The sequence below is a fragment of the Drosophila kikkawai genome, chromosome X (genome assembly GCF_030179895.1).
Source record: "Drosophila kikkawai strain 14028-0561.14 chromosome X, DkikHiC1v2, whole genome shotgun sequence".
NCBI lineage: Eukaryota > Metazoa > Arthropoda > Insecta > Diptera > Drosophilidae > Drosophila > Drosophila kikkawai.
In genome coordinates this window covers 10,438,418-10,459,907 of record NC_091733.1, presented here as the reverse complement: position 1 = coordinate 10,459,907, position 21,490 = coordinate 10,438,418, and the positions used below count along the sequence as shown (strand labels likewise).

The following is a 21,490-nucleotide window of genomic DNA, read 5'->3' as shown; positions in this document are numbered from 1 at the left end:
CGGTTTGTAAAAATACTTATAGTACCGTTAGCCGATGTAAAATGTTGCATTTCATTCATTCTTACACCGAATACATCATTTCGATGTAAAAAATAAAAAATAGTTTACCAAATTGAAAAGCTCTTCAAGATCATGTGAATAAAAATATAGCTAAACAAATTTAGAATTATAACTGCATAATTAAATATTTTTAAATTTAAAATATATTTATTTAATTGAATGGTATTCTAACTAATTGGTATTTATTTTTAAGCCTGGTAGTATTTTTACTTTCGATATATCGATATTTTTGTAAGTTTTTTCTCACCCCTAGCCCATTGAGTTGGCATTTGGGATTTGCTGAACGAGAAAACGAAATCCCGTAGTTAATTGTTTAATAACGACGTCCTAAAACAAGTAGATGTATTGTTTAGTCAACTGCCAGACGAACCTGTGTGCGTGTAAATAAGCGAACGATTTGTGTAAGTCTAATTGGAAAACGACCGAAGGGAAGGGAAAACTGCCTGCCTGCCTGCGTTTGTGTGAGTGTGTGTGCGTGCCAGTGCGTGTGTGTTTATGTAGAGCGGCTCTCCAATTGGCCGCATTTAATATTTATTTTTAAAGGAAATTGACAAAGACAACTGCTAAAGTGCTCCTTTATTGCCAGTAAAAATAATTTAACCACAGGGACACCGGATTGCAACACTGTGCTCTTCCTCTTCTTCGCTCTTTCTGTCCCTCTCTCTCTCTCTCAGCCTGTCGCTCTCAACCACTGATCCAAATCTTTTTTTTCCGAGACTGTTTTCTCTTGGACTTACTGGTGAGGACAGAAGAAAATAAATAAGTAAATAAATAATTCGCCAATCAGCAGTGTTTTATGGACTCCCAAAAAGACAGTACAAATAATTATCAGTGAGCATAGAAGAAGAGGAGACACCTAAAACGAAACAGCAGAAAAAAACCTGCTACGTCAAGAGAACAACAACAACAGTAAGAGAGCGAAACGGTGGTAACAAAACGAAGAAGAGGAAGAAGCAGCACGAGTGAAAGAGAGGGGGGTATATAAGGCAAACGTCCACGTAAACTTTTAACTTTTGCTTTTCGCTTTTTACATATATATGTATGTATATAAGTATATATTTTGTTTTCGATACTGCGTCCAATGGCCGCCAGCACCGCGATTTGTTTTTATTTCTTTCCTTTCGCAAAAAGTAACGGAAAACGGGTCATTTTCCAAGAAAACTGGTTTCGTTCATTGAACCGTTCCACAAATCCAGCAAAACCACCCAAGAACCACCACCAACACCCGCTCTTTGCCGAAGAAACCCCAGTTTTGGGGCCACCTTTCCCAATGTCCTGTTCAAGTTTAATCAAGAAAATTTACATCAAAATAGGCAGAAATTCTAGACAAATATAAAAAGAGATAACATGCAGCAAAGATCGTACTATAACTTTCCAGCAGAAGATAAGATAATTCTGTGTAAAATCCCCTCTCAGAAAATAGTTAATAATCAACGAAATACATATATCAAAAAGTTTTGTGAATTAATATAGGAATAAAGTGGAGATAAACAGTACCTACTTTAAGAGAGATTTTTCAGTGTTTTGAGTGGGTTTTAATAGAACCATAATGAATAACTTTAAATAAGGCAATTCTTTGCTAAAATCCCATCCAAAAGTAGGCCAGTGTGAATGCTAAATAAAATATATTATATTTTAATATGCACTCCTTTCCTCTCCTTTAATGCAGCTCCAACATGTTGCACAACAATGCGTCCTGGCTGCCACCGCATCAGCAGCAGCAGCAGCCGCAACAGCAGCAGCATCCGCAGCAGCCACATCCTCCTCACCTTCAGCAGCAGCAGCAACCGCATCCTGTCCAGCATCCTCAGCAGCAGCAGCTCTATGCCAGCCAAATGTTTCAGCAGCAACAGCAGCAGCAGCCAACGACGGGCTACTGGCCGCCGGAGGAACAGCAGCAACCGCAGTCGCTGAACTACAACAACTACTTTGCGGGTCAGCAGCAGCCACTGCAGCAGCCGCCGCAGCAACAGCAGCAAATGTATTATCCCACGCATCACCAGCTGCCTCAGGCCCCAGCGGAAACCGCTCTTGATTCCTTTGATAACAACAATAGCGGAGGAGGAGGCGGCGGCAGCGTTCGGAACGATGGCTGGGGAGATTGGGGTGATTGGAATGATAACAATAACTCTAGCAGCAATGGCAACGAGGCCGTAATGGAGACGCCGCCGGAACAGCTGCTGGAGGACTCTTTCAATGTGCAATCCTCGCCAGGCAGTTGGCAGGCCTTTGCCAATAACAATACGGAGCTCTCACTGCAGCCTCCTGGTCCTCCTTTGATGCAGCAGCAAACGGCTCCTCCTTCTTTGCTGCAGCAGCAGCAGCAGCCTCTTGCTCCTCCTTTACTGCAGCAGCAGCCTGTTGCTCCTCCTTTGCTGCAGCATCAACCTGTTCCGCCGCCACCAGAGCTGGGACAAGAACCAGAGGTGGATGCCATTGTGCCGCCGCAAGCTTTCCAGAATCAACCAGCAGCTGCACCCCCACCAGCACTGGCACCACCAGCAGCACTGCCTCCAAGCATGTCGCCAGCCGCCGGCAATCCCTTCAAGCGTTCAACGGGACTAAGCAAGCGCGTTAACATACTGGCAACTCCGCCGGAAGGAGGCGCATCCTCGTCACCAGCACTTGCTCCAGTGGCTCCGGCAGTAGCACCAATGGCCCCGGCAGTGGTTCCTGCGCCATCAGAGCAGCTTTTCGGCCTGCCAGCGGAGGCACAGGGAGAGCCCTTCAGTATACTGGCCGCACTGCCAGTGGCTGCTTCTATAGGAGCTCCCTTACCCGCAGTCGTTCCTGCTCCGGCTCCAGCTCCTGCTCCTGCTCCGGCTCCTGCTCCTGTGGCATCGATCTATGCACCGCCACTGCTGGAACAGCCGGATAACCAGGAGGTGCTCGCGGCTCCGAACGACGAACGGGCACAGTACCTGCAAACGAGCCACCTGTCCGAGCAGCTGGGCGAGGGTGAAGCGGATCAGGATGCTGGCCTGCTGCCGCCACCTGGACTGTCCCGTCTGGTGCTCGGCCAGCCGGAATTGGACTTCCAGCAGCAGCGCTTGGTCACCGGAGGCACTGAGCAGTCATCGCTGAACGTGGCCCAGGCGGCGGCTCTCCAGCATATGGAGGAGCGCCAGGCCGACGGTGAGGATACCTCGGATGGGGAGCAGCAGGTGCGAAATCTACAGACACCACCGCGTCGCGTAGTCACGGGCGTGGAGACCAGTGTAGCCCCCGTTGCGCCGCTTTCCGTGCGCGAACAGCGCGAAGTGGTACTGGATGGCGAGAATCTGGAGGATCGCGAGGCACTGTCGCCACCACCGACGGCTGAGCTGCCGCAAGTACATCACATATTGCCCGCCGATGAGTCGGAGCAGCTGCAGCATCACAATCCGCCGCAGGCGCTGACGGACCAACAGCAGCAGCCATCCCAGCAGCCGTCTCTGGGGCAGCAGCAGCAGCCCCAGTTGGAGAAGCGTGCAGAAGCCGGACGTCGTGGCAATGCCGCCTCGCTGGAACTGGAGTCCGAGGACGAATCGGATGAGTTCCTGGCGAGCGAAAGAGAACGGGATCGCGAGCATGCACGCGAACGCCGCGACCCCATAGACGAGAGACCGAGGGGAGGCCGTGGTGGACGTGGCAGCCACTACACCTACGATGGCGAAACGGAGGACTCGGTGCGCGGTGCTCCCCACAACGAGAGCAAGACGCTGAGGGATTCCCATCACAGACGCAGCAACCATGAGTCCACGCGCTCGCGGCGCCACCCCGAACCGGAGGTGGAGCGTGAGAGGGAGCGCGAAAGGGATCGGGATCGGGAACGAGACCGCGAACGCGAGCGCACCTTTCGGCGACGATCCAATAAGTATTTTAGCGGCGGCGAGGATCAGGAGCAGCGTTCCTACGATCACCCGCGACACGGCTACAACAACAGCAACTACGATGGCGAGTCGGATAACCTGGAGATAAATCATCTGGGCGAGGGCGAGCTGGATGCCAGTGGCGTCGGTGCTCCAGGTAGCATTGGCGGCGGTGGTCGGAGCAGCAAGACCGGTCGCCAGCGGCGCAGTGCCGTTGAGGAAGATTACGAGGAGTATGAACGGGAACGGGATCGCTACTACTCTCGGCGTTCCACAAAGCAGCATCCGACAGACAAGCCTCGTTCCAGCGGCGGCCGTAGAAGCTACGATAACCAGGGACGCGGCAGCGGGCGCATCGATGATTCGCGGCGATCGCGGCACAACGATCTGCGCAACTGGGATGGCTACGAAGAGTACCGGCGCAAGAGCTCGCGGAATAGTGACCTCGAAAAGGAGCGCATCAACGGCGGCGGAGGAGGCAGTGCCACAGCTGGCGGCCCTGGCTCCGGCACTGGCAAGCGCCGCATCCAGTATGCCGCCGGTGTGTCCGGCGCCTACGATCCGTATGGCATGTACGAGCAGATGTCGCGCAATCCACATGTCTACGCCGACATGTACGCCAAGTTCTATGGCCAGATGATCAATTCGATGACGGCGGCAGTCACAGCGAATGCCAGCGCTGTTCCCGGTGCTGGTGGAGTTGGCGCAATGCTGGGCGCCTTGGTGCCTGGCGCAGTGCCAGCAGCGGCGGCCACCCAACTGGTAACCCCGGGAAGTGTAAGCGCGGGCAGCAGCGAAGCGGCATTGCTCAAGGAGCGCGAAAGGTGAGTTTTCCCTATTTCTCTCTCTGAATCTTGAAAGTTTGCTTGCCGTTTTACCTTTGACAAGATAAGGAAAAGGTCCTGGGAACTTGCAGGAGTATGATATGGAGATTTCGGGTTTTCTAGATACTTTAATTAAATTAATTAAATTATTTAAAAAAAGAAAAGCGTCCATATTACCTAATAGTTGATAATAAAAATAATACAACAAATAGATAATTTTGATAAAAAATACTAATAATCATTAAACAACAAACAATAAATATATTATTCAACCATTGGGGTAGTGCTATTGCGCTCGAGCTCATGTGAAATTGGTTTTAACAAGCTTAAAAAGTGGATAAAAAATCCAGCAAGTTTCAGAATCTTAATTTTCGGATGTCCCGAAATTGTGTGCTTTTTTTTATTATTGTTTAATTTTTTTTTGCGGAAGTTTTGTTTTTATTTTTGTTTAACCCCCCAACCCCACCTCTTTCTTACACCTTTAACCCTCTCAGTCCGCTCTCTTCCTAACTCTATGATCCCCAGTTTTGCTGTCTCTCTTGGCCGCTCTCTGCTCCTTTGGCTTTCTGCTCGTTGATCGCAAATCTCCAGTTTGGTTGCGATTATTAACATTTAGTTTGTTTAACACGACTCTCTCCCCTCCCTAATGTTGAGGTTGGACTTGGGCTTTAATCTTATCAGTAAACTAAATTGCTAAACTAAATTGTAGCTAGTGATTAGATTCGCGGTGTCTCTCCTTCATTCTCTCTTTAGCTATCCCCACCTCCCAGCGCTCTCCTTGACAGCTTTCTCTTTCCCCTTCGTTGTGCCATATACATACATATACGAATTGTTCCAATTAGATCCTACTGCCCCGTTACGTTCCGTTCCATTTCCACTGTGTGTCCCCCTACCTTCTGCCGTTTGTTGTGTACGTTTTTACTAATAGAAAAAACACAACTAATGAATTCGTAAATAACCTCAAAACTGTTTTCGTCTCTAACCAACAACAACAACAAAATGCACAACCAACCAACAACAAACACGAACAACAACAATTGTGCTTTTGCCCAAAACTTCCCACCTTTATATACAGGTATACACACGCATACATAACCCAAGCCAATGAATTCCATCGTCGCCAACATTACAAAGAGCTGATCTACCAGCAACAACAACAACAACAGCATCAGGATCTCGTCCTCAACAGCAGTTTGAACGAGGATAATGCCAGTTTCTATGGAGGAGCATCATCGATATATGGCCAATACCCATCATATTTGTCCAGTGCACAATCGCTGAGTAATTTGAACGGAGATGGACGCAATTCCCGCTGCGGACCATATTATGCTGGCTCCGAGTGCGGTCTCGATATCAGGTGGTCACAAAAAAAAAAAAGAAAAAGAAAAAGAAAAAAAAGCAAGACAGATGAAAGGCTGACTTCGGCAACCGAAGATTGGAATATCCTTGTAGTTCTCTTATATTCAAATCTTACAATATACATTTTCCCTAATCAAATCCCAAAATTGGGAAAATAACTTCAAAAATATATGCACCGAAAAGTCCTAACTTAATTTTAGTCCTTCCCACAGGCTTAACACAACATCCCATGTACTTGGGTAGAACAAAATGGGAAAGAAGTGACCGGTTCCGTTATTTTAAATTTCTGAATATATTCAAATATAGAATAACAGATTCTGCAAGGATTATCCAATAAAAACAAAAAAATATATAATGTAATAAAAAAAATCCCCCCATTCTCTACCTCGCTTACTGTCACACTGTCTCGCTTACTTGCTTCGCGAAGCTTTGCGCTGCCAAAACCAAAATCAAAATAAAAAAAATCACACCCACTCACACGCCCTCCCACTCTCTCATTCTCTCTGTCGTACTCCATGGTCTGCCGCTTTTGGGAAAAGTCTCGTTCGTTTCGTTCTTCTGGCTATCTCTTTCTGGTTACTTTTGGGAATTTAAATATTAGTGGGTTAACATTCATTTATAAAAAAGGATTTATGAGTGTAAATTACTAGGTTTTGATCATATTACTTAACAAGAATGGAAGCTAACTTTGTTTGTTTACCCTCGAAGGCTACAATTCAATCAAAGGTCCCATTCTGGCTAACAAATCTTTATATTACATTTTAAAATTTAAAATATTAAAATTGTTTAAATTGTTAAGAATTTATACGATGCGTAACCCGTTATAAAATTTTTAAAAGTTGGGTAAACATTTTTTTGAACAAATCAAAATTAAAAAAAAAAAGAACACAACTCGGTCAAAAAAGCATTAATTGTAATTTGGAAAGCGTTATGTTAGTTTTTATAAGGTTGACAAAACTGCATTTTTAATTTAACTTAAAAAATTCTTGCCAATTTTTGGGAATTTTGAACGATGTAACCCCTTATAAAATTAAAAAAAAAATGAGTAAAAAATTGTTTCTGCCTGACATGGCTAGATTGACTCGGCTGTTGATGCTGATCAAGAATATATATGCTACATGCTATATATATAGGTTCGGAAATTACTCCTTTACTCATTTCAAGCTTTTAACTGATATTATAATACCCAGCCAGGGTATATATTTGTAGCATTTAAAATTGATATGTGGATATACTATATATTTTACGATTAGAAAGTTTTCAATATTTAAGAGCTGATTTCAGTGATTTCAAAGTGGGAAACGGGTTCACAAAGCTAAAAAGTTTTTGTTGAAAACAGGAAAAGTTTTAAGTAATTTAAAAAATATCAAATATGGATACCAATTTTAAAAATTACATAAAACTTGTAAGCTTTACTCTTGATTATTTATTTATTTTTGACCTCTAACCAAACGTGGAGTTCAGAGTCGCATGCAGCCGAAGGAGGAACTGTTGAAACTGTCTTTCGCCGATCTCTGATGGGTTCTTCTCTCCCCGGACTTTCAAATTTTCCCTGGATCTTGGACTCTTGATCTCTTGAACTACCAAACTCCCCCGATCTCCCGAACACCAGACGTCCTGAGCTACCCCAATTCCTTCTCCCACCCCCACTTTTTTCGATTTTGCATGATAAATTGTATTATTTACCCTTTTCTACATTTTATATAAATTCCCTTTTCTATTTAAAAAAATCCAAAAAATCATTAATCAATGTTTTATTTTCCCGCAATCACAGAGCTGCTGCCACTCCTGGCGAATCAGCAGGAGCAGCACCAACGACCACATATGGAGGCGTGACCACCACCGCTGTGGTGGCTCGTCCGCCTAGGCGGCGCACTCCCCTTCTGTTCAACCGGCCGCATCTGGTGGCCTCGTATGCGATGAGCATGCTCCTAAAGGTGAAGCCCAAGTATGCCGGCCGTGGAAGATTGCGCAACGATGTGGAGGTGGCGCCGCTTCGCATTCGCGACGGCACGAGCAGCCTGCTACGCATGTATCCAGGCCCATTGCAGGGCCGCAAGCTGCACAAGGATAAGATCATTAGCTTCTGCAAGGAGCAGATACGCCTGGGACCCACCCGTGGCTGCACGGTGCTGTATGCCACGCAGAAGAAGCCTCAAGGAAGCGTGAACAAGTATCGCGCCTCCCACGCCCTCATGTGGCACCTGCTCATTCTGCTGCTGCGCCAGAATGGGGTGAGTAGACCCTGAAAGAGGGCGTTCCCCGGCAACTCTAATGTTTCCCCCTTTTTCCAGTACATTGCCGACACGGATGTGGGTGATCTGTTGCTGGACAACCAGCAGGAGTATCCCTACGACCCAAACGAATACGAGGTGGAGGCTGAGCCAGATGCGGATGAACAGCAGCAGCAGGAGGGCGAGACTCTGGTTCAGGCGGAGAAGCCACTGGACGACTCAGAGGCGGACAGTGAGACGGGTGGAGCTGGTGCTTTGCCCGAGCCCACAGTAACAGTAGGTGCCAATGCTAATGCAACGGGTGAAGCAGCGTCCCCACTGTCGGAACAGGCGGCCACGGACAAGTTCCGCAGCTATGTCCTCCGCGGCAATGTAGAGGAGGCCCTCCAATGGGCCACCGACAATGGCCTGTGGACGCATGCCTTTTTCCTGGCCCTCTACGAGGATCGCTATGCCTTGACTGATGTGGCCCAGAAGTTCCTCAATCGCGCCATCAAGGCCAACGATCCGCTGCAGACGCTCTACCAGATGAAGAGCTGTCGCACGCCGGCCTGCGTCAGCCAGCTGAGGGACGAGCAGTGGGGCGATTGGCGTTCTCATCTCTCCATTTTGGTCACAAACAAGAGCCGCCAGCCGGAGTACGATCGCAGCTCGGTAGTGGCTCTCGGCGATACGCTTTTCCAGCGCGGCGACATCTATGCGGCTCACTTTTGCTATCTGGTGGCCCAGGAGGAGTTTGGTCGATACGATAGCTCTGCCACGGAACTAACCACGCTGACGGCCAACGTGCCACGCCTGATCCTGCTGGGAGCCTCGCACTACAAGCCCTTCAACGAGTTCGCCAGCAACGAGGCCATTATTATGACGGAGATCTACGAGTACGCCCGCTCCCTGTTCGATCCCAAGTTCAGCATTGCCCAGTTCCAGCACTACAAGTTCCTGCTGGCCACGCGCATCCTGGACTACGGCCAGCACTTCCGCTGCACCAACTATCTGGAGCAGATAGCGCGGCACATTGAGCTCAAGCCGGAGAGCTATGACAGTGACTTTATTCAGAGGGTAAGTGAAAATGTGTAGAGAAAAAAGGGTTTTATATATTGAAAATGCTTGTTTACTGGTAGGTCTGTGGCCTGGCAGAACGTCTAAGGTATCACGATCCCATACTGATCAACCGGGTGTCCTTTGCAAGTCCTCCGAATGCCAGCAGTAAGGATTCGGCCGCTCCGGAAGAGAAGGCCTGGCTACGCCAGCTGCGCTCTCTGGCCGAGGTGGTGAGTTATTAAATGAATTATTTAATTTTTGTTTCAAAAAACAGCTAAAGGAATGCTACCTTGCAGCAGCCTCAACAGGAGCACCTACAGCAGCAGCAGCAGGAGCTGCAGGAGCAGCAAGAGCAACAGCAGCAGCAGGCTGAAATTTATCAGCAATTTGCAGAGGTAAACAAGCAGTTCAGCGAACTGAATATGCAATACCGCAATGACAATGCCGGGCAACAGCCCACGCCGTCTGCAGAGTCACAGCTCTTGACAGAACAGCAGCAGCAGCAGCCGCAGCAATACTATGAGCCAGCCCCACCTCAAACCCAAACGGAGACAGAAGCCTATCCCCAGGAGCAGGCAGCGGCACCTCCGCTTTACTACGATCCCCATGCGGCTGCCCAGCAGCCATACGACCAGCACTTGCTGACCTCCAGTTATGGCCAAGTGGACACGGCCACTGAGGCCTACCAGGGACAGGCCGCACCAGAGGCGGCAGCTGCAGCTGCTCCTGCCTACGGCTTTGATTATTGGTCAGGCACACAGCAGCCACCGTATGGCGATGAGGTAGGTTTGAGTTAAGTTTTTAGCTTTAGTTTCAGCCTCTTCCTATGGTTTTTAGCTTTTCCTGACTTTCCCGACTTTCCCCCCCACTGAAAAGTCTTATTATTTTGTAAGCAGGGTATTACCTTTTAGCTTTTCTTGATTTGTTTTTTGTTCTGTGTAATCTTCGTGTGCTGTTTGCTGTGAGAAGTCTATCTCTCTTTACTTTGAGTTGTCTGTGTATCCTGTTTAAGCCTGGCTAACCAAGTTTCTTGTCACAATAAATCAATCAACCATGTCCTGTAATCCCAAATGGAATGCAGCCAATTGAGAATCAAGGATCATTGACCGAGGAGGAGGATGAGCAGCAGCAACAGCAACAGCTGCTGGCCAAGCAGAAGATGGAGCAGCAGCATCAGAAGCAGCAGCAGCAACTGGAGCACCACATGCGCAGCAATGGCAGCAATCGCTTCAAGTCGAATGCCTTGAAGCAGGAGAAGATCAGTGCTAATGCATTGCGTAAGAAGCCAGCATCAGGAGCGGTGACAACTTCAATAGCAGCGGCAGCAGCAGCAATTGCACAAATCACGCCAGCAACATCATCCTCCGCAAAGGCATTCAATTTGAATGATGTAAGTAGCTTTTCCAACATAAATAAAAGACATCAAGCTACCAGCAAAAGCAGCAGCAGCAACTCAACAGAAGCAGCAACAGCAGCATCAGCAGCAACAGCCTCAGCCTCAGCATTTATTCCTAATCAAATGCCAAGTTGTAGAAAGCCTAACCGCCAATGTAGTCCTTACTTAGCCACGCCCACAACGCTAACCACGCCCACGCGTTTTATAAACGCCAAGGCAGCCACCTCCACAGCCACCACAACCACCTCGACATCATCAACAAGAACAGGATCATCAACCTCCAAGCGTGTCAACTTTAAGCTGCCCACAACCATAGCTGAATCGGATCAAGAGTTTGATCAGGATCAGAACCAGGACAAGCAGCATCAGCATCTCGAGGAGGAGGATGAGGAGCCGAAGAGTAGCCTTTTGGCCTTGACCCAGGCCAAGCCTTGCCTGAATTTTGGTGGTGCCCGTAAACCCCACATTGTCTTCAACGGCACCTATCCTATTGATATGCCGCTGGGCCAAGGCCAAAGTCAGCTGAAGAGCAGCAGCTCCTATGATCCCGAGGCCAATGCTGATCGCAGTGACCTGCAGCGTTATCGTGGCTACATGCTGCACGACTTTGTGATAGACGAGGATGCCGAGGGGGAGGAGCAGGCCATAGGAGAGGACGATGAGGAGGAGGATCCGGAGGAGGAGGACGACTTGGACGAGGAGCTATTCCCCTATGGCCATGGTGAGGATGATGAGAGCTACGACGACTACTACACGCATAGCCTGCTCAACAAGTATGGGATTATTCCCAGCAAAGAGGCGGCTCAACCCCAGCATGTGTGGTCCATGGAGGAGCTGATAGCCAATCCCGGCATACCGCTAAACTACAAGAAAATGTGCACCGAGGTGGAGCAGAGCCTGAGCAGGTTCGAGAGCTATCTGGACAGCAAGCAGAGCAAGAAGAGGGAGGTGCGCACCTACGATATTGATGCACCCACCAGCAGCAGCAGGAGCAGCACCACCAACACCAACACCACCATTGCAGACGCTGGCTTGGCTCTTAGATCTAAGAAGAAATTGTAAAGTTGAGATGAGGTGGAGCAAGTGCAAGTGGGACCACCTGGCTGATCCTTTACCTGTTAGCTCATAAACACTAGTCTTAAGGCCCTTTCAAGCAATCTCTGTTAGCTGTAATCCCGCGAAGAGTTCCTTTTGACTGCGCCAGTTCATTTGTTGTTCCTACGTTCGTTCGTTCGTTGGGTTTTACTTACGCCTAACCCACTCACTCTGTTCTCTCTGTTACTAACCTTGACTTATGCCTAAACCCGAAACGATTTGCCAACGCCCAAGACTAATACAATGCCATTTTGACAACAACAACAGCTCCAACAGCCGCCGGCACAGGGTCGTCCGGCCATCTCCATGCCCAAGTCAAAGAGCTACGATGATGAGGATAATGGCAGCCAGAAGCCCTCACTTAGAGGAGGAAGCACCATCGATGGGGCTGGCAAACAGCAGCAGCAGGCGGGGCACGACAAACAGGCCAGTTCTGGCGGTGATCTTGGGTGAGTAACTATACCCGGAATCAGGTGATCCATGAGAGGAAAACATTAACTACTTCTTTCGATATAGCGCCCCACCTGGCAATCAAAACGCTGGCTGGTTTGGCGGCCTCTGGAACAAGCTCTCGCTGAAGCCCAAGAACCAAATGATCCTGCCGGACGACAAGAACCCAACCATTGTGTGGGACAAGGAGCGCAAGTGCTGGACAAATACCGAGGGCAGTGTCGATGAGGCGGAGAGCTTTAAGCCGCCGCCCAAGATGAGCGATTTGGGTGTGGCCAGTAGTAGTATGCCGGGAATGACAGGCGGCAATCCTCCCATCTTTAGCAATCATCATCAGGCCGACCAGGATCAGTCACAAAAACAACAACAGCAACAACAACAACAGCAGCAGCAACCGCAACCGCAGCAGATGATGTACGGCAGCCCCATTGACTATACGGCTGCTCCAGCGCCCGAAATGATACCCACGATGCCATTACCTGCCTCCTCACCAGCAGCAGCAGCTGCAGCTCCGTTGGCAGCTGGACAACCCATCGGACCCCAGCCCAAGCTGCAATCAAACATGTTCAAGATGCAACGCAATCGCAGTAAGTGGGAATCCCGGAATTTCTGTAGGGTTCATAAATAACTCACCTCTATTTGCAGCTTTGAAGAACTCCTATGTGGATGTGTTTAATCCCTCGGGTGCACCCATGTCAGCCACACCCGACAATGTCCTAGCTCCAATAATGGCGCCGGCGGCAGTGCCTCAGGGGGGTTACTTTGTGCCAGGAGCGGTGCCCGGGCAGCAGCAACAGTAGAAGCAGCAGCAAGCACAGGAAGAGATGGAAACCGATCGGAAGCAGGAAGAGAGCGAGAGAGAGAGCTGCCTTTAAACAAATGCCAACGAAAAGTGAGTTAGCTAAGAAGGCAGGGATAGGGATACGCTCTAGGAATATATTTACATGGAGATGTAAAGTCTGTTCTTAATGCTTGCTTTCTCTGTTTACATTGCAGGAGATGATGATCACCTCGAGCTACGTAATAAATGTTTTCACCTGGTGCACGCATACACACACTCAAACACACTCATCCAAAGACACAGCAAATAATCATAACGAGAACGAGGAAAAACCCATCCCAGCACCAACCGAGTTTTTTCAGGAACTCATTTAAAGCTCTGTCTGTGTCTGTCTTTCTTTCACCTTCTCCCTCTCTCTCTCTCTTTTCTTTATGTATGTGCGTTGGTGTCTACTAAATTAATTGAAATAAATTTAAAAAACTATTAAAATCTTTTAACAAATTGTGTCACGTGTGTGTGTGCGTGCGTCTTAATGTGTTTAGTGAATGAATTGAAAGAGAAACGAAGAAAGAAAGCGATTTATGTACCATTAGCTAAATATATATGTAAATTTCTCTATGTAAACTATATAAATCCCATCCCCAGCATCCCATAAACCCCCCCCCCAAATTGATATTACCCCCCCTCACTTCTGTTTATATATTATATACATGTTTCTTTTGTATGTTGCATAGTTTTATGATTATATTTTTTGTGTGTTAAGCAGATTATATGTGAACTATGTAAGGAGGGCAGCAAAAGCGGACATATAAATACATACGTTAATTATATTATAATTAATATATATATAATTAAATATCTGCAAAAACGGAAACCGAAAATTGGCTTAAGGAGTTGTCCCAATCTCGATGTATTCTCCTCCTCTCTCTGTGTGCCTCCCTTCCTTACGATTGATGCAAAAATGATTCCATTTACATATATCTATAATTATAAATATGTGTTTTTTTTGTAGAGAAATTTCAACGGTATTTCAGATTTTATTTTTCCCTTTATTTTCATTTCTTTGTTTTTTTTTTTTTTTTAACTATAATTTAACCTTGAAATGCATTTTGAAAATGTTGATTTGTTAGAAACTTGTTTGTTTGTTTATATATATACAATATGCTTTAAATTATATTTTAATAACAACAAAAAAACTGGTGCAGGCAAACCCGAAAAAAGCGAAATGCGAACGAAATGAAAGTAAAATAATTTAGGAATATATATTGTATACTGGCACACACACCCACACCCACATATATGTATTATGTACAAATGAAAAATGCTAAATTTGTTTATTCGAAATTAAACTATAGATGCAGAATAACCGAGAACTCTGTGTAAAATTGGTTTTTTTTCCAAAACAAAACAAAATATATACACAAACATAATATGATGATGGAACCTAGATCGAAGCCAAGTCGAAAGCGTGGTTTGAATTCTTAACGTTTAATTAGCCTAAAATAATTACAAAAAATAAACTAAATCAAATGCGTATGAGGAAATATACAAGATTTATGTAAAAACTAATATACAATTTGTGTTTTCTTTAATTTTAATTAAGGGGGGAGGGGGGATAAGGTAATTCTTTTTTATATAGTTATATGTAGTTATCGGATGACATTGTGGACAGTTGGGAAATTCCCCATTACTCCTAGTCCTGTCCTGCTATGTTCCTGATTTCCTCTCTGAGGGCTCCGCATCGCCTTGTTCTGTGTAACTTCCCTCGAAAGCCAAGTTATTATCTTCGTCTTCCTCTTCGCTCTCATCCTCGCTAGGAAAGGATGTGGCAATTCCGCGAAATATATCAATCTCGGCCTCTTCCTCTGACGCGGATGAATCTTCCTCCAGTTCTCTATCTAAAATTGAAATTGAAATTTAAAGAAAATTACACAGAAAAACAAATATTCAAGATTAAGCAGTACCATCTACACATGTGGACGCCACCTGCGGCTCCAAGAGGCTTCTGTTATTGCTCTTGTCATGGTTGTCCTCTTCCTGCTCTTCCTTGGCTTTTTTGGCTGCTGGCGGGCAGGCAGACGATATCTCTTCATCCAGTTCTTTAAAAATATGTTAAAAATATACCTATTAAAGAAATTATTAAAAATTAAATTAAAGCTTAAGCCGTACCGCTTTCGATGGCCTCGAGCCCCAAGGGCGGCTTTGGATGGTAGGTAACATAGATGGTGGGAAACTCGACGATGGTCTTGCCGGCTAGATTCTTGCCCAAAGGCTTTGCCGCTTCCAGGGCATAGCAACATGTGGCGCTACGGGGAACGCCTTCGGCACGCAGCCAAAAGTTCAGCTGGCCAATGCCCGCCGTTTGGTGGTGGGCCAAACGCTTGCGATGCCTCAGCGCCGTCTCCTGCTGCAGATCCACATACTTAAGGGCTAGATTCGCCAGAGTTTCATTCTCGTCGCAACGGGCATCCACGAAGCGAGCCACTGGCTGGGCCTGGCCGTCGTCGTCCTCCTCCAGCGGAATGTTTACAAACAGCCACTCCACGCGCCAGAAGAGTCGTCTCAGCTTCCAGTCCAGATAAGTCGTGTTCTCCTTGTGCCTGCTAAAGTTCGGTAGCAGCAGCTGGAGTCGTATACTGCGCGAGTGCGCCGCCGTTCGCAGTCGGTGCTGCGGCACTGGGAGGCTCCTGTTGTTGCTGTTGTCGTGGGTGAAGCGCTTGCTGCGATCGGACTGGCGGGCTTCCGCGTACCGTGTGGCCTCCTCCAGGAAGCAGTAGTCGCTCATGAACTCGCGGGCCGTCATCTGGCTGAGGGGCACAAACTTGGTGCGGTCCCGCTGGCCATCGCAGGCCAGCTCCTTTTTGTGGATCTGGACGCAGGCCAGGCTGCAGGTCTTTACCTCGCACTTGGGGCAGGCGTAGCGCGCCTCCTTGGCGGCACACACCTCGCACATGCCCAGGCGGGGGCTAAAGCTGCCATTACTGCTGGTCTCTGTCATTGTTTGGGGATCCAAACTCCAATTACAGCTTTCAAAACAATATCAGTCCGCGTGCTGACTGCTAGAGGTGCGCTTCTTTGCATTGTTTACCCTGCGCCAGTGATGACTAACATAGGAAATAGTTAAATAAACGCATTAAAATATAAATACATATTTAAGCATTTGCCTGCGAGTGTCCCGACCTTAGTAAGCGGGTGCTAGCCAATCAAAATATTTAAATGATGCCCGGACATTTCTAAATTCAAGTTAAAGTTTGGAAAAACAGTTATTTTCCATTCGCAGCAAATCCCGCAAAATCGCCAGCAATTTGGCTTGAAATTCGCCAATCTGTCGCCGCTGAAGCCCTAACATCTGTTTTCGCCGTCCACATGTTTTATGTTGGGTCGTGCGTGTGTGCGTGAGATTACGTTAGTTCATTGCCAAACAAATAATGCCCAATATTCCTCAATTTTCAACAGGGACGACAACTGAAAAGTGGCCAAAGAGCATAAATCAATAGCGTGGCAATACAGTGAGTGGCTACATTCTCGGCCGCAAGTGCAGTTTGTTGTTTTGTTTTGTTTATTGCAAGTACACAGCACCGGCCCTGTCGTTGCATGTAATGCATGTGCGTGTGTGTGCAGGGTTGTCGCATATGCCCTCGATTATCGTTATCGTGCTTATCCAGTTATCGCAATCGACAAGCATTTCGCTATCCGTTATCTGGCGCAATATTTGAACGCATTTGCGAAATATTTAACTATAAGCTAATTAACGCGCACCTTACTAGCACCGCCGCCTAACTAATTCAATACCTAATTAGAGTTTGTATTTACCAGCTTTTTGGCTTCGTTTCGCCCCGAAGATACCACTGTCCCCGCCAGCCGAGAGTCGCGACCAGACGACCCGAGAGCGCCAGCCGAGAAACGCTCTATAAATATGGCGAATCGCCAGCTGTGCCGTGTCTGTGTGCCCAGACTGCTGCCCGTTAGCCGTTCGAGCACCCTCAGCGCACTGAGCAGCAGCAGTCGGAGCCCAGTGAGCAACCGCCAGAGCATGAGGGAGGCACGTCTGCGGGCCGCCAGGGAGCAGCACTCGAGCCCGCCCAACTACACCCTGGCCGAGCTGGTGTTCAATCCCGATTTGCAGAGGAACGTCCATGATATAGGTGTCATAGAGACCAAGAAATGCGACAAGGATTGCAATGCTGCCTTCGAGGTGAGTCCCACAACTTGTTCTCCAGATATACATATGTATGTTCGACATATCCGATATAAGTTTAATACGATTTTCTTAAAATATTTCCATTTACATATCCTCCGATGAACAGCATGATGGATATTCTAAGGCAAGTGCTTATACATTAGTTTTTAGCTTGTAATTAGGATTTTATTTAGGTTTAGATTGCTAGTAGCCAGGCAAGGGAATAACTAAAAAAAATAAATTTATTGTTTTTTAAAGCTATTAAAATGTATGTATGTACATATTTCGATTTGCATCTCAAAAAGTTTTTAAATATTTAAAAGCAAAGAATTTAAAAAATTCTTATGAAAATTTATAAGATCTTACTATATATCCAAACATGAGCGATATATATCCAAACATGATCTTTTCCGACCCCATAAATCATATATATTCTTGACCAGCTGAGTCTATTTACCCATGTCCGGAAACTTTATTCAAAATTTAAAAAGGGGTTACATTGTTAAAAATGTTCAAAAATTGGCAAAAAACTAAATTAAAAAATTCTACAATTCAGTATGCAAATTTATTAACCTTATAGAAACTAAGACGAATCCGCTTTCCGAATTAAATTTAATGAATTTTTGGCTGAGTTATAGACATTTTAAATTTGGATTTTTTCCTAAAAATCATCAAAAATATTTCACAATTTTTTTCAACATTTTATAAGGGGTTATTTCAAAGTTAAAAAAAAAATAGATTTAAAACGTTAAAATATTATATTATTTTGCTTGGTATTTCGTAGGAAGCCGTCGAGCAGCTGAATCACCTGCTAATAAGCGACGAGACCAACAAGGCTGTGAACGAGGCCTTCGAGGTGAGTCTCTGTGGAGAGCTTCGGGAAAATAATCGTGAGAAATTAATATGATTTCGATTTCGATTTGCAGGCAGCCATCGCTCAGCTTAACTTCCTGCAATCCAACGAGGACACCATCAGGGATTCGGTAATTTCCCGGAGGGACGCCAGGAAGTTCACGGTGAAGTATCTGGAGAGGAGCGGCCTGGCGCTGGAGACCGTGGAGAAGCTGTCCTACATCCATGTTGCCGGCACCAAGGGCAAGGTCAGCATATGAGCTCTTTTCTATCTTGTAACCAGTTATCTGTAGCAGGTCTTTAGGTGGTTTCCAGCTCCAAACTTGAGCTTGAGCGTTAGCTCTCTCACCTGCCTCACACACACATACATATATATAGAGTCACCCAGAGTCACTGCTCTCCACCGGCTCTCGGCTCTGGCAAGGCCGATAATCGCTAGCTCGCTGGCTGATAAGATTTGTTTAGCTTTTTTTCGAATTGGTATTTTGTTTATTGATGGATCTGTTTTGGTCATTGATACCCAGCAGAGTTAAGGGTATATTTGACAAGGTTCTTAGCCAGTTTGACACTTAAAATAAGGTTAGTTGAATTTAAATAACATTTTATTCAAGAAATATCTCAAAAAATATATAAATTTATATATATTATATATAAAAAAATGAATTATATCATGACTAACCACCTTTTTTTTTCTCACATAACCAAGTTATATTTATAAAACCTTAGTAAAAAATTCCCCAATTTAAATAATATATTCCTTATACCATTATAATTTCTGTATCACCAGGGTACCTTCTAGTCTAGACACTGCCTGACTGTTTACTTTCCGGTTCTTTCTCGTTTCGAAGTTCGTTGTGCCGTAAATTGAGCTTTGGCTTATAGGTACATTCAATACTTGGCTTATTTTGATTTGCCGGCTATACTATTTGTGGAGCACGTTCCGTAGATAACTCCATTATAAGCAGATAAACAGGTTGTCCGCAGATAATGGGGGGAGGGGTGACCTTGCAGCCTACATATAATTAGACAGCAAAAACAAGGTCTCTCCAGATCTAAATATAATCACAAAATAAAATAATACCAGAGAGATAGAGCCGTAAATTATATTTAAAAGCCATTTGCTTTCATTATAAAATTTTTTTTTTAATTTTTAATTTCTCTTGTGTTTTTTTAGGGCTCCACCTGCGCCCTCACAGAGTCCCTGCTGCGCCACCAGGGCCTCAAAACGGGTTTCTACTCCTCGCCGCACATTTTGGCCACCAACGAACGCATCCGCATCAATGGCCAGCCCCTGGACAAGGCCAAGTTCACGGAGCACTTCTGGAAGGTGTACAATCGCCTGTGGGAGTTGCGGGAGCATGATCACGACATGCCCGCCTACTTCAAGTTCGTCACCATACTGGGCTTTCACGTTTTCGTGGAGGAGAAAGTGGACGTGGCCGTGCTTGAGGTGGGCATCGGTGGCGAATCGGATTGCACCAATATCGTACGGAACGTGGGCACCGTGGGAATCACTTCGCTGGCTTTAGAGCATACGGATCTGCTGGGCATTACCCTCGAGGAGATTGCCTGGCAGAAGGCTGGCATCATTAAGCCAGGATCGCATGTGTTCACGCATGTCACGCAGCCGGAGTGCCTGGAGGTGATACGTCAGCGGGCGAAGGACAATGGCATCGATACCATCTTTCAGGTGCCACCCACCGAGGAATACTTCAAATCGGAAGCGACCGCCGCTCAGCCCTATGAAGATCTCAGCGCTGTGATTAAGCTGAATGGTTCTCTGGCCGTCCAGCTGGCCATGGATTATCTGGTGCGGGCAAAGGGAAGGGAGCACAACGCCAACGAGATAATGATGGATCAACAGCTTCTGGATGGCCTGGTCAAATCTCACTGGCCGGGTCGATGTCAGAAGGTGGAATGGCGGGGGATGCGTCTCTTCTTTGACGGAGCCCATACGCTGGAGAGCATAGAGGTGTGCGCAGAGTGGTTCCATAAGAACGTGAAAGACAGGTGAGAAAGAGATTACCTTTCTTTTTTCAAGCCTTGCAAAGTCTCTCCTGATTTCTCCTGCAGTCCGAATCCCAAGATCCTGATCTTTAACCGCAAGGGGCAAACGGATATCCGGCCCTTGCTGAAGGTCCTTCATCGCACATATCCCTTCGACATGGCCTGCTTCTCGCCCAATTTGTCCGCATCGAAGCCAATCTATGCCAGCCAGGTGTTTCTATCCGTTAGCGAGGAAAGGCAGCTGGGCCGATCGCAATCCATTGCCAATGACTGGAATGACCTGTGTCGCGCAGAGAATACACCGCTTAATAGCCAAGCATTCCCTCACCTAGTCGATACCTTTATAGCGATTCGCGAGAAGTATCCGCTAACAGATACCTCCGGTGAGTTGGACGTCCTGGTCACCGGCTCCTTCCATCTGGTGGGCGCGGCCATCGCTGCCCTCGATTCAATCGATCAGTCTCAAAGGAACGAGCAGGATGATCCGAAATGAGGCTCCTCTGCTCCTGTTTCCCCCTGCATTCTCGTGCATTCCCACTGCGCATCTGTGGGCACCACAGGATGCCGTTGTAATGCCTTAAGAATAGTTATTAGTTGAAGTTGAAATTCTGGCGCATATCCCAAAAACGGACTTTATATTATCGAAAGTCTATTTTAAATTTTACATCGTACGTGTATGTCCACTCTCTTAAGGCCTAAGAATCAAGTGATTTCATCAAATTTAATTTGGAATGTAAGCTGAGAACATCAAATTAAACAGTGCATGGACCTTTGATAAATGTTGTTTGGAATATAAATAATATTTTGAGTTGTTTTCCTAGATTTTATCAATAAACTGCGGGCTTTTCCGGCTTACCGACGGTAAAGCAGCATCTCCTAACGGCACCTGCAACTGCACACCTCCACCTTGCACTGCTTGCACCTCCGATCCGAGCCAGAGCTCTTTGGGCACGCGACTGTCACGGCTTTTAATGCCACGCAAACTGGACGCTGGTAACGGCGACGAAAGCCTCGCCAGGAGGGTTGCTTTTCCTGCGCAAATCAAAAATTCGGGGTTGGTTGGGTTAAACGAAAGTAATAGCCAATGGCAAGCAGGGAAATCCTGCAAAGAGAGAAAGACAGAGCGGGGGAGAGTCGAGCTCTGCTTAACAAAATGGCTAACGGGATGACGGAAGTTTGCGAGCAAGAGGGACGGCATGTGTGAGCGCAGTCTGTGAGTCGACTGATTAAATAACGGTTAAATGGCAGCGGCCATTGCGAAAGTTTCCTTTTTTCTAGCCTTATTTTTTTTTTTTTTTTTTTGACTCTGCCAACGCCGCCGTCGACGCCGGCCTGAGCGCTAAACTGTCCCGTTTACAGC

The 21,490-nt window shown here is 46.6% G+C and overlaps 3 protein-coding genes across 15 annotated transcripts; 2 read left to right on the top strand and 1 right to left on the bottom strand.

Annotated features, from left to right (window-relative positions):
* The first annotated feature begins 313 nt into the window (after positions 1-313).
* Positions 314-14,464, top strand: Sec16 (Secretory 16). Of its 10 annotated transcripts, none has more exons than XM_070288240.1 (12): positions 314-461; positions 1,730-4,735; positions 5,811-6,092; positions 7,869-8,328; positions 8,389-9,387; positions 9,450-9,599; positions 9,669-10,151; positions 10,451-10,759; positions 12,128-12,309; positions 12,377-12,897; positions 12,956-13,202; positions 13,307-14,464. In XM_070288240.1, the coding sequence occupies exons 2-11, from the start codon at positions 1,737-1,739 to the stop codon at positions 13,108-13,110; spliced, it is 6,540 nt and encodes a 2,179-aa protein (XP_070144341.1). In that variant the 5' UTR covers positions 314-461; positions 1,730-1,736; the 3' UTR covers positions 13,111-13,202; positions 13,307-14,464. The 10 variants fall into 10 exon arrangements, with proteins under 10 accessions (XP_070144341.1, XP_017034720.3, XP_070144339.1 ...); XM_017179231.3 differs by having other exon boundaries at positions 9,666-10,151; XM_070288238.1 differs by having other exon boundaries at positions 9,666-10,151; positions 13,269-14,464.
* A 56-nt stretch (positions 14,465-14,520) lies between these two features.
* Positions 14,521-16,255, bottom strand: LOC108083553 (box C/D snoRNA protein 1). Its single transcript, XM_017179403.3, has 3 exons — positions 15,261-16,255; positions 15,056-15,190; positions 14,521-14,989 (listed from the first exon to the last, which is right to left on the bottom strand). Exons 1-3 carry the CDS (start codon positions 16,087-16,089, stop codon positions 14,799-14,801), a joined length of 1,155 nt encoding a protein of 384 aa, XP_017034892.1. The 5' UTR covers positions 16,090-16,255; the 3' UTR covers positions 14,521-14,798.
* Positions 16,256-16,299: 44 nt separating this feature from the next.
* Fpgs1 (Folylpolyglutamate synthase 1) lies at positions 16,300-20,938 on the top strand. 4 transcript variants are annotated; one of them, XM_017179402.3, is made up of 8 exons: positions 16,305-16,482; positions 16,548-16,600; positions 16,934-17,286; positions 17,399-17,416; positions 18,056-18,127; positions 18,198-18,371; positions 19,298-20,133; positions 20,197-20,938. In XM_017179402.3, exons 3-8 carry the CDS (start codon positions 17,008-17,010, stop codon positions 20,621-20,623), a joined length of 1,806 nt encoding a protein of 601 aa, XP_017034891.1. In that variant the 5' UTR covers positions 16,305-16,482; positions 16,548-16,600; positions 16,934-17,007; the 3' UTR covers positions 20,624-20,938. The 4 variants fall into 4 exon arrangements, with proteins under 4 accessions (XP_041630958.1, XP_017034887.2, XP_017034891.1 ...); XM_017179400.3 differs by having other exon boundaries at positions 16,908-17,286; XM_041775024.2 differs by lacking the exon at positions 16,548-16,600 and having other exon boundaries at positions 16,300-16,496; positions 16,908-17,286.
* The last annotated feature ends 552 nt before the right edge of the window (positions 20,939-21,490 follow it).